Source organism: Fulmarus glacialis, unplaced genomic scaffold (genome assembly GCF_000690835.1).
Source record: "Fulmarus glacialis isolate BGI_N327 unplaced genomic scaffold, ASM69083v1 scaffold1621, whole genome shotgun sequence".
NCBI lineage: Eukaryota > Metazoa > Chordata > Aves > Procellariiformes > Procellariidae > Fulmarus > Fulmarus glacialis.
Window position 1 is genome coordinate 38,687 of NW_009191947.1, and position 19,332 is coordinate 58,018.

At 38.0% G+C, this 19,332-nt stretch overlaps 1 protein-coding gene across 1 annotated transcript in view; it reads left to right on the top strand.

Moving 5' to 3' along the window:
• TEX10 (testis expressed 10) overlaps positions 1-19,332 on the top strand; it is a 58,304-nt gene that overhangs the window by 35,583 nt on the left and 3,389 nt on the right. The window contains 3 exon segments of the mRNA XM_009586853.1: positions 4,657-4,745; positions 5,936-6,069; positions 17,652-17,732. Of these exon segments, the coding sequence (XP_009585148.1) occupies positions 4,657-4,745; positions 5,936-6,069; positions 17,652-17,732 (304 nt within the window).

Here is a 19,332-nt window from a genome sequence, read left to right on the forward strand (position 1 = left end):
TTACAACTGTGAGATACAGTCCAACCTGAAAATAACAATAGAGTCAACAAAAGTAGTGACGTCCATCTGGAGTTAAAAGAAAAGTTAGCAGCGAGTGATAAAAGGAATGCATTGCACAGTTGCTGTGACTGAGAAATATTTGCTATGCTAATGGCAAGAGAAGCAGTGATTTTTAAGTTAATTAGATTCAGCTTTTCTTTTAATACCATTTGGCGTACAGAGCAGGTTACCTAAAGGTGTAATTCTAAACCTCAGTAGAGAGGTTCTCGTGGAGAGCAGGTAATCTTATGGAAATTACAACACTGTAACTCATCATAGTTAATGTGGGTTTGGACTAGCTGACTGGAGAGGTCTCACTCATATGTAATTTGATAACAGGTTCCCATTGTCAGTAAAAATTTATTCAAAAAAGGGAGGTTATAATTAGCTTATTACCTCTCTTCCACCTATAAATCAGATTTTTTTTTTTTTTTTAGTTAGATGTCTAACATGTAATTTACAAGCATCTTGAAAACATATTTTAAAAGTGCACCTAGTTCTTAATTATCCATGGTAGTCTTAATATATTAAACTGAGATTTTTTTGAAATAATTTCCAATGTATTTGTCGTATATCAACATTCATTCTAGAATTAAATTTCTTTTGTTCTGTGTTCTTTATCTTATTTCTGATTTCCTTTAACACAAACCTCACAATTGAGCAGCTTTAGCTACATTATAGACACTTGGGTTTTAAGGTGATTGAGGCATTGACAACTGGTTAGACTTGTATTTAAACAAAATTCTCTTGTGCTCTAATGCTGTTCTGCTTGTATTTGTAATATTAGAAAGACATCAGTCTTGGTCTTAATTTGTTACGATATATCTGTGAGATCCTTATCTAGTCTTTGATTACATGATCTCATGTCACTTTTCTGTCCTACATCCTGTACTGAGTGCATCATGCTCACTGGAGGAGTGTCTACATAATGTGACGCTTTGTCCTTGTTGTTTCAGTAGAAGGCTCCATGTTTTGTCTATTGTATTATGTCCCACTCGGAAAACAAAGTGATTCCCCCTGCCCATGGAATTTTGTCTTGTGCTCAATTATTTTCACAGCTGTAGGAGATGAGGAGGTGGTATTTTTCCCAACTTACAGATGAGGAACTGAGGCAAGGAAAAGCTGTAGACAGAAGTACATAGAAGTACCTGCTAACTTTAGGAATTCAACATGAAACTTTTGGGCACTGAGTTTTCAGAATATTTAGCATTTTCTATCTTGAAAGCAAAGGATTGACTTCAATTTCACTGTAAGTGCAAGTGGAGCAGTAGAGATCAGATGGATCTATGTGCTGCTCGTTAAGATGAATGAACCTGTATCGCTCCACAGCTGTTACTGCCCTTTTAGTCTTTTACTCACTGTTGAACTGTTGCAGGGCTAGTGATAACTAGCAGAAAGAAGGGATGAGAAAAGCGTCCACCATGAATAATGTGGGGTTTTTTCTATTCTAAAAGTAAATTAATACCTCATCTGATGATACTTGGAGAAATGTGTTACCACTGACTCTCTGTCCTCCAATTTTAAAAAGTATTTATCTAGCATCTCATAGAACCTCTGCAATACAGATAGGAGGGTGATCCAGTATAATGCCTAAAACCTATTTGTTTACCTGAATTTGTGAGCTAATCCCTTCTTCTACTTTTTTTAACCATCTCATGCCTCATATGCTGTGCACATTATAGATGATGCAATAAATAAGGCAGGAACAGGCCAGGCTGTGTTATCCTTCATTGCATAATTCTGATCGATCCATTCATCCCTGATTTGAACTAGGCATAGATTTTTTTAGAGAAGATATGACACATAATATTATCGTACTCTTAAGGCATATGCACAAAGAGGCCAAGCTGCAGATTATAGGCAACTTTCTCTGTCACTTTCTAAATTGAATGCTAGATTATTTTTAACCTTAATGCTCCTTTTAACATTGAGGCTTCTTTTATGTATGTAATAGCTTTCACTTTTTTAAAAAAGTAAACTGCAACTGAATTTGGGGATCTTGGTTTTGTGTGTGTGAGTCTCAGCGTAGTTCTGCTTGTAGATGAGTCTTAAAACCATTTAATAGCTCTGTCAAGGGCTTGTGTCTTACACTGCCGCCGTGTTCCTGGGGCAGAACAGCAGCGATTCTCTCCGCTTCCTCTTATGTCTTCATCAGTGGCGGTTAGCTTGGCATGCTGTTAGGATGCTTAAAACACTTGTTTTGAGAGTGTGCAGATAGTCAAATGTGGGTAGAAAAACAAAACCGCTGAAGTGTTTAAAAAATTCCAGATGTTTAGCAATGAGCTTCAGAATCATTTTGCACGTCCAGGGATCTCCTGAACCTATTGCAGTTTATGTGTTTACTAGCCTGCAGTGAATCTGAGTCTTTCTTCAGTTTCTTCTGGACTTCATGTAAAATACTTGCATCCACTGGTCCTTTTATGAGGAATTCGACACATCTGCTAACTGTTGCATGGAAAAAGATTTTTATATTTTATATTATTTTAAACCAGATTCTGACTAGCTTTGTCATGCAAGTCCCTACTCCCTGAATTCGGGCTTATCACAAGTTCTTTCCACGTTTTCTGTCTTCCTGCCCAAAATTTTTTTTATTTTCACATTTCCCTGATTCCCTTCGCAGCTTGTCATCTGATGTATCTCTTCCAACCTCTTGCATTCCCACCATTTTGCTCAGTGATTGCATCACAGTTTGGATTTCTGTGTCCAGTAAGTCCTAAATTATCCTGCATCTATCTTCATGCTCCCCAATGCTTATTCTGGTGTAATGAGTGACCTCAAGTCTGACTTGTGGTCCCTCTGCATTGGATTCAGGCAGCTTCTGCCCCTTTACTGAACAGGACATGGACTTCATTCTCTCTTCTGGTATATGGATCTAATTCTCGTGTGAATATTCACCTTATGTAGAATCTCTGGGGAAATAAGTTGCAAGACCTCTTGCTGATTTAGTTGAGTATGTGTGAAATCTCTTGGAAATTGTTCCTTCTCCTGGCAGAAGACTTCGGGCCACAGCCAAAGGGTTTGTGTCTGGAGAACTCAGTGTTGGCAGCCAAGTGGCAGCCTTACGAATGCAGAGAGATTGAGAGACTACAGGTTAAGAAAAGGAAGCAGCGAGCCAGGAGGACCGAAGGCCTTCTAGGAACTAGGAAGGGACCATACAGAGCTGCCTGCACTGCAAAATCACTAGATTGCCTGAAATATGCCTGGAAATAAAGATTTGCCATTAAGGATACAATGTGAAGTGGGAGCTTTATTTAATAAAGCCTATCTTTGTTCTCTCTCACCTAGCTGTGATTTTCTTTTTTTTTTTTTTTCCCCCTAGAATTAATTATCCTATGTGGTAGTCTGATTAAATCCTGAATTTTTTCTTTAATTTAAAGAAATTCTGAAATTCCTTTTTTTTTTTTTTTCCCTTTCTTCTTGAGTTGCTCCAGACACGTGCATATTCTAGCTGTCATTTTTGTGGATGCTGAAATATTGTGGATGGATTTTCATGGGGTGGCAAAGTGTACATGCCTGGCACAAAGTTATTCCAAATCCGATGTTTTTTGTTCCCAAAACATGGAGTTGTAAAAAATTTCTGAAAAACAAGCTTTCCAGAATTTTGTTACCCATGAGCTAAGCCATTTTGGCTGTTAGTGAACAGAAATTAGGAAAAAAGTGATCCCAGGCAGATAGTTGGCTTGGAAAATTGCATTCGGAAGCTCTGAAATTTTGCAAGATTGTAAGAGCAGAAAGCAGCAATCTCTTACAGGAAAGATCCATAGTCTGCAGCGCAAGTGCCAAGAGCAGCATACAAGTAAATTTGAATAATACGCATTTTTGCATAATGTGATGTAGGTCTGAGCTGCAGCCTTTTGAAGAAAGCACGTGTGAGATGTACTTGCTCCCAGCTCCTGGCTTTCTCTTGGTTCTGCACTGATACACGGGCAAGATGCTACCATCAGGTGATCAGTGGTATCTCTTGCTCCAAGTTTCCACCAGCACGTACGGCTTCTAATTTGAGAAACAAAAGTAGGCTGGCACACCACTTCTTACAGATTGCCCCTAAAAAGGGAAGCGTTGGGCAGCTTTGATAACGGGTTTGCTCCTGTCTTTGCGTATTGCTCCTTTATATGTTCTAAATCTCAAAGCAAGTTTTTAATTTAGTTCTGTGTTCAATAGCTTAAAACAGATGCTCAAACTGCTTTTAAATGGGATCTATTGTTAATGTAAAGAGCTGTATCAAAACTAGTAGATATAATGAAAAATACAGCCCAACTTTGTAACGTCATGACTTTTACTAAATAAGGGAAATAAACCTAATTTAATTTACTGTGTGTTGGCTGTCATCACTATATTAAAGGTTATACTGGTATTTATGAAAAGTTGCTATCTCAGTAATTTAATCAACTTAATAACCTAAGACTGTGTAGGGGTACAAAGTTCAATATTACTTGTCTTGAAAAGAGCAAGTTCTGTTTTTGAAGCTATTTAAAATGCTATTCTAACAGCAGCAGTTAGAAACAGGAATGCTAGAATTAACAATTTAGTCATGCTAATTCATAGTATTGTGCAGGTAGGTTGTGAATTCTTAATCATATGGTTTTTAATAAACTATCTGCTATTGGTTTTGTGTAGATCATCCTTTGCAGGCTGGAAGTGCCAAGTGCAGGATAATTCAGTGAATGATGTGGACTATTTCAGCTTCTTGTTTTCAACCCTTATAGGTAATCCATGTGAATGTCATAATTCAGAATTAACAAAATGAAATTTGATTTGATAGTCAATTGCTGGTTTTAATTTAGAATAAATGGTGTAGTAAGTACTTCCTGAAAGAATTCTAAACTTGTTATGTATTTTTTTATGAGATACTGTTTTTTTTTCTCTTGATCTGATTTTTGACACTCTATTTTGACACTTTATATTGCCATTAGCCTGAATATTTGCATATATTTTCTTCATTGTAGCAACTTCCTTTGGAAAGTATGAGGAAAACCTAAATTCAGCAGATGACTTGAACAAGAATTTTTTTCTAGATTTAAGTAGATGGCTTTTATTGGCTCGTAACAATATAAATGCCTCTGGGATTTCCTGTGGACATGCTTATGCTATTAAAAACATTCCATCAGAATAAAGTCATCAAAGTACGTTGAAGTGAGCTGTCCAGGGTCAGCACGTGAGCAGAATTATTTCTGCTGCTATATTCTTACTCAGATATAAAAATAGTTGTATTCTGGGGTGATGCCACTTTGGGAAATTACAGTGGTTAAAATGGCATAATATTTCTGAGAAATATCTTCCATTAATTTGTCCTGTGGTAAAAAGAAAGTGTCTTTTCTTTATCGCCTCAGTCATTGATAATGTTCAACTACTTCGCTTTCAAAAATTACCTTTTTTTCCTAAAACAGTGAAGAGCGCGCTGTACTGATAACCGAGAAAGCAAAAGCAAAACCAAAGTGACTGTTTTGGAGCAGTAATCTAGTTTTGCTGGAACATTTAATACCTGGCTAGAAATAATTAGCCAAATGATTTTTTATTTTAAAACCTGAGGTTATGTTACAAGGTTACTGAGTTATTGTGAACACATAGTGAACTGTCTTGCATGATACCTGTTTTTTTTTCATTTTGTAAAGATACATACGTTGAAAATAGCAGCATAATGTGGGCCTCTTACAGTTTTTATACCACATTATAGTTTAAATGGGTATGCCATTGATTTTTCAAATATTTTTGTTTTCTTTCAGAAGTCAGAATTTGTGTTTTGATATATGTAACTTAAAATACCAAGCAAGAGCTTTTAACAAAAAAATGTTATGCAGATATAATTTAAAAGACAGTTTTTTGTCAATGATGCTGTTGAAGTAGAACAGTGTTTGGCTCGTTTTGTGATACTGTTGTACTGCTTCTTTTTCTCTAGGGTTTTCAAGAGAGGAGTTGACTAGTCTCCAGGGTATTAGAGGAAAGCCACACATTAGCCAGACACAGCTTTCACCTGTCCGTCTTTACCTAACTGATCTGGACCAGTTTTTACACCACTGGGCTGTGACAGAGGTAATACATCAACACTAATTCTAAATGACAGCATACAAACTCCGAGTGCTCTCCATCCCTTTTCCGCAGATGCCTAAATCTTGTTGTGAGTTGAGTTGAAAAAAGAATGAAAAATATAATAGCTGTCAAACAGCCAATGTTTTTCTATAGCCGTCAGACAATATTTTGAAGGAAGCTGCTTTAAAAGGTGAATGTTCAGACATGTAGTATGCAAGACAATACTCATGGAAAAAAATGGGTAGAAGCCTTGGTGGAAAATTCTTAAACACTAATAAGATTAAGACCAGCGATACGTTTTGGCTTTCAAAAACAAATTAATTGTAAAAATACTAATTATGAAGAGTTTCCTTTGAGAGTAAATTCCACTGTTAATTAAAAAGCATTTGCATTAAATGAGATTTTAACTTGGAAGTAATACTAAGTTGGCATTGGTTGTTATCTAGAATAACTTCTGATGCTTATTTAATCAAAATTTACTGGGATTGGAAACTCACTGTGAATTCAATTCCTGCTCATAAGATTGTAAGAACTGAAAGCTTAATTTTATTGCTGGTTCTAAAGGGATCTGAGCCACCTGATTTTTTTCAGAACAGGTGCATATTAGTCTTCATTCTGGCTCAACTCTTTTTGTTGCTTAGCCCACCGTAAACCACTTTAAGGGGTAAAATCATGTTTTAGTGAGATGCCAGTTTGACAGTATTTATGAAATCTCTGTCATGAATACAGAAAGAAGAGTGTAATATAAGTTCTTAGTTGTATGATTTATTCTGGGTTTTCATGGCAATCTTTGTGGTTCAAGAAAGCAGTATAGTAGATTTTTCTCTTCCAAATCATAAGTTTAAGTGATAATCTACTGAAACGAATGATAGTCTGAGGCATATATGGCATGTGTGCTATTATGTATCAAATAGTATTTTAAGCAAAGTTGTTACTGCTGTTGTTATGTTGGTACCATGACTGACACATATCTTCAGTCAGTTGGCCTGTGGAACAGCTAAACTTTCTTCCTAAGTTGTTTCACTTTGTCTCTTCTGGGCAGTAATGATGTCTTTTCTCACCAAAACACCTTTCTCCAGTATTGAAAGACTAGAATGTTTTCTCCCCCTGTCCTGTACAGAACACAGGATTGTTCCTCTGTGAATGCACCAGAGGGATTATTTGCAAGTGTTTCTCAAAGAGTTCACATAATCCTATACGTCTGAAGGATTTATTTTACCTGCTTCTGAAAATGCCACCCCTCGCATCCTCTTTCTTTCCTCTTTTTGCTTCTCTTCTCAAAGTTGGCTGAGAAACCGCACAATAGGAATATTTTCCCTTAGGAAAGGTGAAGTAGTTTGATTTGTAGATATCTTGTTTGTGCCTTTGGTTCCTGGTTGCAAGTTTGATTTACTTGTCCTGCCACGATCTTTTCAGTGCCATCAGGAGAGTCATTACTTTTCAGAAATTTGAGACTTGTTTTGTTAAGTATCTTTTCTTGGGAAAGATACAAGGTGTTCTCTCAGGTTCTCAGAAGTCATTAAGCAAAGAGCTGGATATCCTTGGTTAGTAATGAAAGAGGATTTGGACATCTTATGGAGCATTGCACTGCTCTACAGTTATGTGTCAGCCTAAAGTCTTTTCTGGACATAAAGTTATGAAAGAGAGAATGGGAACAAAAATCCCACGCATCAAAAATCTGTGTGTGAAGAGCGATGAGACCTTCTAGACCCACCTCATTTTGTAGACTCTTAGTCAAAGGGAGTTCTGGACTGCCGCTTGCAACTCTGAACTTGAGAGGGAGATTGGAGGCTTTTCCTCATAAACATGTTCATGATTGTGGAGAGAAAATTTCTAGTAAACTGGATTATATCGGATACACCCTAAGACATGATCAGGAATAGTCATCAAGGATTTATGGAGGGCAAATTATGCTCAACCAACCTGTTGGCTTTCTGCAACAAGGTGACTAACTTGGTGGGTGAGGGGAAAGCAGTGGATGTCCACTTAAAAAGAAAAAAAATCAGATGTTTAGGCTTTTAGATGACTGTTTTCTCTGTGTTTAAATATCTAATATAGTGCTGTGTTCATTAAGTTTTAGGGGGTTTCTGTTTTCCTTGTTGAGTACCATTCTCCAACCTCAAACATGTTGACCCATATTCTATTTCATGTTCAATTTGTAAAGAAAACATTCTGGGGACTGTAGCCCATAAAAACTTTGGGATTTGGAGGCTGGACCATTTTAAAGAAAAGAAAAAAAAAAAAAATCCTGGCTTGGGAAAAACCTTTCAGTTCAAGATGTGCCAAAAGTTGCACAGGAATACTTTTTGTAGAGCAAGTAGTTTCCACCAGGTATTCAACAACCTACTCTCCTCTCAAAAGAAAATAAACCAAACAGCAACAGAAAAACCCCAAACGCAGAGCTGCAGCCTCTGGGGAGAAGAAAACTGCCAGCAAATTATGAGGCTCTTCTAGGACGTCTTGAAAGACAGTGTGATATGATAGCTCTATGTGCATTGAGTTTGAGGGAGGTAGGTTTGGAGACCGCTTTCTTCCAAGTGGGCATAGTTCAAGGTATGACACAATTTCAGAATCAAAATATCTTTAGCTGTGACAGAAAATTATTTTGTTTAAATAAAGAAGTGTTACAGGAAATAATAAAACCCAGCTTGAGTCACGCTTTTGGTAGAACTGAGTGGAGCGGCACAGCTTTTGAATGCTGAATCTTTCATGCTTTCCCTTGCTGGATAAGAAAGTTTATGGTGATGCTATAATGTTAAGCAAAATATTTGTAGTAATTTAAAATAACCTAGTAAGTGAGAACAGCCCTCTGTTGGCTGCAGAGCAGACAGCATTCAGGCCTCTCTACTTTATGTTGACAATTGTTCATTTAAAAGAGTTCTTATTGTGTAGTTGTAATTCAGGTTTTCCTCATAACAGAAAAATACTTCATTGTGGATGAAAATAAATAAAGAACTGATGGAATTACGATTTGACAGCCTAGTTTCCTATGAATAAATGAGACTAGTGATCAGATTATTATTATTATTATTATTATTATTAGTCCATGCTCCTCTTTCTTCTCTTCCACCACTAGTTTTGTCTAAACCATTGGCTAGTTTTTATCTATTTGCTAAAAGAATAAAGTTGCAAATACTAGTTGCCCGTACGTTTTATGAAAATAAGCAGGTGGAAGGGAAAAAACTCTAGCTTAGCTTAGCACAAGGCAGCTGATGACTCGGTTTCTGCATCCTGCCTGGCAGCAGCCGGCTGGGCAGCCTGCACGTGCATCACCCTGGACCAGGCTCAGCAGGTGCTGTCGCTTGGCCCGCGGGGGTATCGGGGGCTGTGAGGCAGGAGCAGCTGGGATTATGGGGCTGAGGAAATGGAAGGGATGAAGGGTCCCAGGTGTGAATCTGCGGGAGGCCACGGCTTGTTGGCTTTATTGCTTGCTGCTCGACTTTGTTTTCAAATTCAGAGAAAGGCAGCCCCAGTTTTCTGTCACTAGCTAGCTGTACTGTGGTACAGTCACTGCTAGCTGTGCAGTGAGTGGTATGTGCTTCTAATGGTAATGAACTGTAAGAGGGAATTTGATGTATAACATATATATACACACCAGAGATGCAGAAGGAGAAGACACATGCCTCTGGAGAAGGAGCAAGTTGTAAAGGAAAAGAATAACTTGAGGCATTTTCAAATGGACTTTTGGAGTGTGTTATAATATAACCAGTGCAGTTGAGTAGCATGTGTCTCACCGTAATTGGTGAAAAGGCCAAACAAATGCACTTCTGCTAGGAGTTAATGCTTTTAGGTGGTTTATAACAAAAACTGGTTTGAGATGGATACTAATTGTAACTTTTTTGTCTAGAGAGTGGTAATTGGTATAGCGGAAATATGAAGCCATGTTATTTTTTTGTGGAAGCTTGTAGGTAATGGTGATTTGCACTTAAGGAGCAATGCTTAAGAAAAATGTCCCTTTAAATGCCATGTTGTGTAGCTGTAAAGGTTAATCTTCACATTTGTTCTAAAAGATAAGTTAAATGTGGAAACCTTGGTTCGTTTTCTGGAGCAACTTCCACTTAAAATGACTTCTGCCTTATTAAAGCCAATTATTTAAAATTGTACCCCTGTAGCTGAAATAGATGGGGCTCCAGAATAAATGGTTGCAGCCTTAGGGAAAAGGCTTCAGTCTTTGTTCATTTAAACTGTGCCTATAGTGTTTTTCGGTAACATTGTTCACTCCTCTGTAATTGAATTGCTCTGCTAGTATCGAATGAAATAGCGCCAACAGGAATGAACAGTTTAACAAGGTAACAGTGTATACATGATAATTTCTGTTGTTGTAATATTTGATGTTTGTAATACTTGAACATTTTGGAGGGGGAAAGCAAATGATAATTCAAAAGTTCTGCTCAAAGTCGAGATTCTGGAGTTATATTGAGCACATAGCTGACTTGAAGAAATAAAATACTCAACGTTCAAAAGCAAACACTAGGGAAGGTCAGCTGCTTTTAAAAGCAGTCTTGAACTCAAAAATCTTGGGATGCATATAATGTAATATACTAATGTGTGTCAGAAATGGAGAAGTCTTGTAAGTGAAATAGAGTTGGGAAGGCTGTATCTGCACTGATATGCTATGGAAAATTACGACAAATCATTAAAGATAGGAAGTCAATGCATGTAAATTAAAAGTCCTGCAAGGATGTTTGTCTTGAGAAGTAAATGGTGGTGTTGCAGTGCTGAAGCTTAACTTTAAGCGGAGATTAACATTTCAAAAAACCACTGAATTTTTAAAATGAAGATTTTGAGTTGAAGTTCCTATAAGATTTCAACTTGGGGGCTTTATTGAGATTTCCAGATTAAGAGTTACATTGGGGAGAAAAAGCAGCTGAGGGTAAATAGTATCCCTTTTGAACTAGAAATATGCTATAATTTTTACCCTCTTGAAGGAGGATAAAAAATTCTATGTAAGCCCATTAGTGTTTTGTAAAACTACATCGTATCCAAGTTTAATGTTTAGAAATGAAACAAATGTGATTTTTTTCTTGAAAAATAATGCAAATTCCAAAGAAACAGAAGAGAAATTATATAAAAAAATGCAATGCCTCCTAAAATGAATAAAGCTGTTTTTCAAAGGTCTCTTCCATAATTTTTCTTAAGATATAAAACTTAAAACAAACCTCAAAAACAACAACCAAAAAAAAGAAAAAAAACCCGCAAAACCAAAAAAACCCCCCCAAAACTCAAACAACCAAAAAAACCTAGTAAGACCTAAACACCATAACACAAACGCCTGAAAAACCGGACTTGATCTTCAGTTGTGCTCCGTTCTGCCTGCTTCCAGTGTGTCTTGTGACATTTTATAGCTGGGAGCTCACATGTTACTCCGTGTAACTAATGTAAATTAACATCTCCACAGTCTCTGTGCATTATGCTATAAATTCACATCCTGGTTTGTGATACCTAAACTAAATTTGCTTAAAAAGACAGGCTTTGTGGGACAAGAGCTAGTTTCCCAAGTGTACGGTTTTCTGTGTTTTCAAGTCCTTCTGTCTGGTGAGGGGACAGGCAGGTGGATTTGGAGACTTGCACATCAGACGTTCCTTTGACTGTCCTGCATGTGGTCTGACAGGGCGGCATCCACGAGGAAGAGGAATCGGCCGTGGTGACATTTTATAGCTGTGAGGAAGCTGCAGAGCTGTGAAAGAAGGGCTTGTTATGGCTGCAAGAGGATGAAACAAAAGCTTCTTGGGTAGCAAAGCTATTTCATGGTGTCCTTTCTTTGAATTTTGTTAGTAAGATAGCTCTGAGAAAAGAACCAGACCTGTGCTGTTTTTCAGGTACGGCTTCATCTCCTCCTGGATGGCACATTAGCTGTTGAGCATAAAACCTGGTTTTGCTCACAAAAGAATAATATTTTCAGAAGTGCCCGTCACTTAGTGAGACAGTAGGATTGTCTCTGGCCCATAGTTCTTTGCCTCCTGGCACCATACTTTGCTGGTACCAAGATCTAAACACGTGATCAAATTGTTGCACAGTAGGTGAGCAGCGGTGATTGCCACCCATGTATTTGTGTCCAGTGGCAAATAAAGATAACTGCAGTTGGTTTAGTTGACTTTTAATATAGGTTTAACATCAGACACTGTGCACAGGCTAGGAATCTGCATATAGACAATCGCTACAGTTCAACAGGTACAAGATAAGTTTGTATGCTGTAGTTACTCTGTTTCCGATCCAGCAATTAACTGTGTTTCATAATCCTGAAGTCTTTGGAAATACATACTCTATCAAAATGTGGGACACAATACATGTTCCTAAGCATTTGTAATTCTTAAACAAGTTTCTGCCTTCCTGTTCTGCTATCCTGTATGTAAAATTAGCCCCTTAGTGGGCTTCTTTTTCCCCTGTTGCCCACCTGTGTATTGTTCTCCTGCAGACTCCGTTCCTTCTTTTTGTCTCTTTTTTTAACCTAGGTTTTGTTTTGTTTTATTGTGATTGTGTGTGTGGGGGGGTTGTGTGTGGTTTTTTGTGGTGTTTTTTCTTTTTTTCTGGAGTCACTGAATCAGGAATACCTTTCACATCCGCCCCTGTGAGCTTAGCCAAGGCAGATGAACAAAGATCTCTTGTTGTACACAGCTTTCTCAACAACTCAGGGCACTGTTAATATTGCCCTGTCAAATCAATTTATTTCAGAAAGAGAAGCAGCACCTGTCAAGGGAGTACACCGCCTGATAAGCTAGGGTGCTTCGGGGGAAGCTGGCCAAGCTTCAGACGACAAGCTTCATTGCCTGCCCCATCACCTGAAAACTTCTCGTTTTCTACGCTCTGCAGTAACATGTTATACTGGATAGAGTCCCGCTCGAAACAGTCATTTCACAAGGGCTTGGGAATTGACTGCAGAACAGCCTGTTACATTTTAGTTACCCATGTTTGAGGTAGATGTCGATGTGAATTGAAAAATACATTTTAAAGTTCACATTAGGATATAGTGTCTGGTGTGTGCCAACTTTCTTTTTTAATAAAATCACTTCTCTTGGGATCTGAACTGTCTTTGGTCTCACTCCATATAGTGGCTTGCTAAAATACTTGATCCACTATTTTTTCTGCTTTCTTGGTTCCTCTCTGTGCTCACACTTATGTGTGTCTTCAGAGGAAGGTATTTTTCTTTGAAAAAGAGAGTACTTCACAGCATGATTAAGCTTGAAATTATATGCAGATTTCCCCCGGAGAGTTCCTGATAAAATATTTCCCTTGAGGCTTTTTGAGTCAAGAATCTATCACGTTACGGGAAGCATTGGGTGATTTAGGGAGTGGGAACAGTTAAATAACGAACAAAACATTACTCTCAGTTCATCATTTATGTGTGTTCCTGTTGCCATGAGGGCTCAGATTGAGACTGGGCTTCCTTGGTTCCTCCCAAGTCTGCCTTTTGGAGTGGAGAGCATCTTAGAGATAAGCAATATTAAACTGATGGATTCCTCTGATTGTACATTAGAGCTATGAAAAGCCTGTTTCACGTTGGATTAAGAGTCAGTTGGGTTGGCTGTCAGCAGCAAAAATGCTTTTACTCATCCAGTTGAAGACGAGTAAAATACTCCGTGGTGGCAGGATCTCCAGAAAGCCGAGGGAGTGTTCCTGGGCTGCATTCCCAGCCTTTTTTTTTTTTCTTTTTTTACCCTTCTGCTTTTCCATTTTAGCTGGCTACTGTTGGAATATGTCTTCAGTATGGCAGGCAAGGAGGCCTTGTGTAGTAACAATTTCCTGAAGCACTAGTAGGGAACCTGCTGCTGTAGTTGTGTGGCTCATTAGTAGGATGGGTGGTTGGGCTTGTCTGATCAATAAGGTTTGGTTTCAAAAGCTGCCAATGGATTATGAAGCTTGTAGTATTTGCTGCATAATGCTAACAGTTAATCCCTGTATTTAAGAGAATGCTTTTCTTTGGCTTAATTTACTGAAGTGGATATTCAAACAAAATTAAAAAGGAAAAAAATCCCCAAAACCTCTAAATCTAAACCAGTTACAAAATACTTGTCTCAAAAAGGTATAAACTCCCCCTATGATGAGAGATGCTTATTCTCTGTCCATTCACTTCAGTAATACTCTGAAACAAAACTACTCTGGCTTTAGTCCAAAACCAATCTATGAATGCACCAAAAATGTGATAAATGCTAATCAAATGTAAAATAATGAATCAGCAGTGACATTTTATTATGGAAATTAAACATCATGCAAACCCTTGCCTGAGGAAAATAAATTGTCAGGAAAAATACTAATTTTCATGTGATAATTAAGTTTTCTTTGCTTTCATTTCCAAGTCTAATAACATTTCAGTTTCACTTTTTATAACAGGCATTTGTTATGAAAGCCGTTTCAAGTGGGATTTAATTTATGGAATTGAAAAGGATTGCCACTCCCACTTAATCGTAGGAAAATAGAACTGGATGTAGGGAATGGTTGTGCTATTTTGAGGGTCAGAAAGATCTAAAAGGTTGAAAAATGAACTTGCCAATGCACTTTACCACTGCCCTTTTAAACAAGTATGCTGCTTCAGTGGTATGATGCCCAAGTGTTGGTGAATTGTACCTGTTATGAAATGCTCCTGCAACTTGTCATCTCAGGGAGAGCCTCAGTGGACTGGTAGGCCTGTTCTAGGGACGTAGTCCTAAGAGTGAAATATTAATAATAGTTTTATTAATAACAAAACCTTATTTTTCTGGGTGGACCCGGTGGATTTGCCTTCAGGGTCTTTAATTTGTTGACCTCACGTGGGTATGTATTGAATTAGAAGGCATCTTCCTAGCTTACTGTGTCTAGTCTCATGTGCTCACAAGCATGTGGCATACCCCATTTGCAAACTTCCTGAGCTTTGTCTTACGAGCAACAAATGTCTCCTGCGTTTCCCTTTTCATAATCATCCTTCCCAGTTTCGATCTCATCTGCATTCCCAGCCAGCTACGATCATCGTTATTTTTTGTTGCTGTTTGGTTATATTTGTTTTCCTGCAGCGGTTTTCACCTCCTTGCTGTATTTGTAAGTAGCAGCAATATCCCTTCTCGGGTATAGTTTTGCCAACCTAGGCGGGTTAAGTTCTTTCCGTTGACACCTGTAAGACAGGATCTCTATTTGTGCAATTTTTCTATGCCCGTTCAGTTTGAATTTACCTTTCTTGAAAATGAGTGACTCCTATTTTGCACAGTGTGTCAGAAGTAGTCTTAAGTAGTAGGGTCTTATGGAGTAGTATTGAACAGACGATCAGTACTCGTCTGATTACTTCTGTTGTGATGATCTTTATTTTTCCACCTTTATTTTGACTACCTTGTGGTCAATTATGCAGAGAATGTTCTCCTCATTTCCAACTGTTAAAACTCCTAGCTGCAGAAGTTTTTACTAGTCTCCAAGTGCATGACCCGCTGCTTTTGTTTCACTGAATTTTTTCTGAATCTGTTACTCATCAAACCCATGCGATCTTTTCTATAGGTTAGTCCAGTCCTGTCGTGGCAGTGTTTTTCAACTTTAAGCTGTCAGCCGACAGATTTCATCAGTGTAGCTTTACTTCTTATGTAAGTGTTACTCATTAAAATACTAGGTCAGATGGGCATCAGAGTTTGTCCTTAATGTGACAATCCCCAGCAGTAACCTCTGTCTCAGCTTGACTTTATTTCTTACACTGCTAATACGCAAATGTTTTGAGTGCGTTTCTTGGGAATATGCCAGAGTACTTCATATTTTATCACTTTCAAATTGCAGTGTACAGAAGCACTACCATATCTAGGATGGAGTACACAGTTTTAATAATATTATTTCATTATTAAGTAAATCTATAGTATCAAAAATAAGGGTATTCAGTGCAAGAGTATCTATAAAATTGTCTTTTAAATAGTTCTACTAGTCAAACAAAATACTTGTACAATTACACCTGTAATACTGATTAACACGAGCAGCGTCCTGCCAGCCTGACAGTATTATGTTCTGTCAAGCAGATGCATTAAGGATCTCCTGAATTTGGTCAGCTTAAGCAGGGCTAAAAGCATTTGTGGCATGTAATTTTGAAAAAAGCTGAGCACGCTTTTATGTCACCACAAATGATACTGCTTGGCCATTTCTGATTAAACCAGGCTGGCATCCACATTACCTAGTATTGAGTTTTCATACCACAGGACCTTGAGCTAATGGTTCTTTTCCTAACCTTTCCTTTCCTTGGGGTCTCTCTTCAGCTGGAAATGTTGTGGACTATTATTTTTGACAGAACATGGGTGATGTTTTCTATTTTGTCATTATTGTTTAGGTGTCTTGACCTGCCCTGATTCAACTTAAGTCTCAAAACCAGGACACTATCACTGAATTTAATCCCTCAAGTCAGATCATTCTGTTAAAGTTTTCTTTAGCTCTTTCTTCAGTCAGCAAGGTATCTTAGAGGAATGGTTTTTGCTTAAGTCGAGATATTTGCAAAACTTGGGGACTTAAATTCTTCCCTCCCTCAAACGCCTGATCTTGCTGTTCTCTTTCTGATTCCCTTAAGCACAAACAGAACATTTCATTCCTTGTGTATTGGTTCTTCAATCTTCCTTGTCCTTAGCAGGACGTCTTGACTGCTGATGGTCTAATAACGTGCTCACGCTGCGTGCGTTGCTTTCTGGAGACTTCAGTTGCCACTGGGATAAGCAATGAATGTAAACAGAGGGAGGTCATCCAAGCTCTCTGACTAGTTTGCAAATTATTGAAATAGGTAGGAAGGAAGAGAGGAACAGAAAGCCATCTGCTGAGGATTGTAGTACAGCTTACTAGCAGATCTACTGGAGCTCTGGTTTCTTCATCCTATCCAGGAGCCATATAACATTTCATGGGGTCTTGGTCAACTCTTTTTTTTTTTTTTTCTTTTTTCTTTTTTTTTTTTGTTGCTTTCTCTCCCCCCCACCCCCCTTAACCTGGCCATTCTCACTCATATGTTTTTTACTAAAAAATGAAGATCTGAGTTTTCAGTTCACTTTTTTTTTAAAACCTCTTTCCGTCATGCCTCTGGGCAGCTAATACAGTTTGCTAGTGCCTGATTATATAAGCACCAGAAAGTTTTTGGCAGTTCATAAAACAAGATTTCCCTTTGTAGTATTACATTTCGTATCATCTTTGAATATGACATTTTTGGCAGTGTAGAGGAAAATAAGTTGGAAATGGATCTTTGCTACTTTCTTCTTTTGTTATATTATTTTTCTGTCCTGTTTGATTGTGATTCTTCTGTTTCATGCTTGATAACGTTATTTGGGAAGCTGTTTTCTGAAATTCTTCAGCTCTGAGGGAAGGCATGTGGAGGCTTGGTGTGGCGCTGTAGCTGGACAGAGTATTTTTGGCCTTCTGCTTCTATCAGATAGGTAAAAGAAAGTCACTACCAAAAAAACTAGTGGTGTAGGCCGTCATCTCTTTAAACACCAAACAATTTATGTTGACAATGTTAGTCTTATACACTGTAAAGAATCAGTACTTTGAGACAAAGCTGCCATGTGTCCCCGTAGGTACTTTGTATTTAGGTCTGTCAACAAAGTATGACGACACAGTGAATGGTTGCTGGTTGCATTAGACTACTCAAATATAACTTTGTTTTATTTAAACAGATGATCTGTCACAGCTTGTCCACTATACCTTCACAAAGTCAGTGTTTTGACATTCTCCAGACTGGCATCTGTAAATATCTGGTAAGTACCATTTTGTCTTCTATGTAGCTTCCTTGTGATAAGTTTTGTAATGGTCTCTTAACCCTCAAATTCACTTATTCCATATATTTCATGTATAATTTCAACATTCGCGAAAATTTTCAACAATATAAGCGGAGTTTTAAAAAAAAAAAAAAATCTAATAACTGTTGGTGTCCAAACTTCCATGGATTTTTTTGCTCTGCTTTGTGAATAGTTCAGCTTGTTTTCAAGCCAGGACAGCTGTAAATGAGAGGTTTCTTGGTTTGGTTTACTTTTCAAAAGAGTGACTAACAGCTCTAGATGAGTTTTACAGACTGTCTTCTCCTTCTAAGCCGGAATGCTCCCTGAGCTGAGGATGGGGATGGCAAAGCCAGAGCTGGGTAACGGAATTTTAAGGGACATAATTTGCAGTTACCCATGATGCTGCCTGCCAAGAGGCAGGACTGTTCTGTCCTCTCGAGATGGTTCTGCGATCTAACAAGTATCTGCAGTTCCCTGTGTGGAGGCCTACTGAAAAATTACTAGACCAAAGCTTCCATAGGGAGTAGCTTACCTATAACCGTAGTCCAGATTTTTGAGGGTAGGTGTTGTCTTAAATCACAACTTTTAAATCAGCTTATGCGTTCTACTGCACTGTCCCTTTGAGAGCAAACAGTTAAGTGGATTTTTATAGTTGATTAGACTGCTGCCCAAGATCTCTAACTGGATGATGACACCTAACAGGAAGGAAAGGCACTGTGTAGGCAACATCCTATATGGGGATTTATTTGAGCAGTCTCATCTACTGGATTTGTATAAATTGGAATGTCTGTGTTCACATCATCTTCCAGACTGGCTGACTGGCACATTTCATCAGCAATGTTGGCTAATTTGATCTTCAGGATGCTTCTTTATGTGCAGACATCTGTCTAGCTTACTATCATTATTTCCTGCTTGTGGTTGGTCAGGAACATCATTATGAGTTTTCATTATTTAGTGCCTCAATGACCTGTAGTATTCAGCAGGGTCTTGGTGACAGTTGCAGTCCATCCTCTGTCACGCAGGAACGCCATCCTTCTACCTCTGCAACTGGCTGGTGCAGGGTCAGCTCGGGACGGTGATCTGCGCTTGTGGCCTTGAAATATACCTAGTGTCTTATATTGGAAGTATTTAAAAGTTTGAACCCATCATTGTTCTTTATTTTTTACCTCTTATGAGTAATCATATCAATGAAATACATTCCACATTTCTGTAGCTTGTACTTTGTTGATCTTTTTCTAAACATTTATAAAAGAAACAGCTGACCTTGTTAAGTGAACCAACTGCCTCTGTCAGCTTAAAACAATGTACCTGCAGGTGCGCAAATTAGGCTACTCTAAAACTCCTTAAATTAGTTTTTTAATAAGATAAATGGTGCCACATTAGCAATGCATGATTTTTTTTTTACGGCTTTAGAGAACAAAAATCTAGGATGGTTACTCAATAGCACTTCAAAATTTAAACTGCTTTCTAATTCACTGCCTCTATTCAAAAATGATATTTTTTTTAATTATTTATCATGCCTATAAAATCCTTACTCAAGATGATGTTTTCATTTTAACAACAGAAGAGTATCACCCCA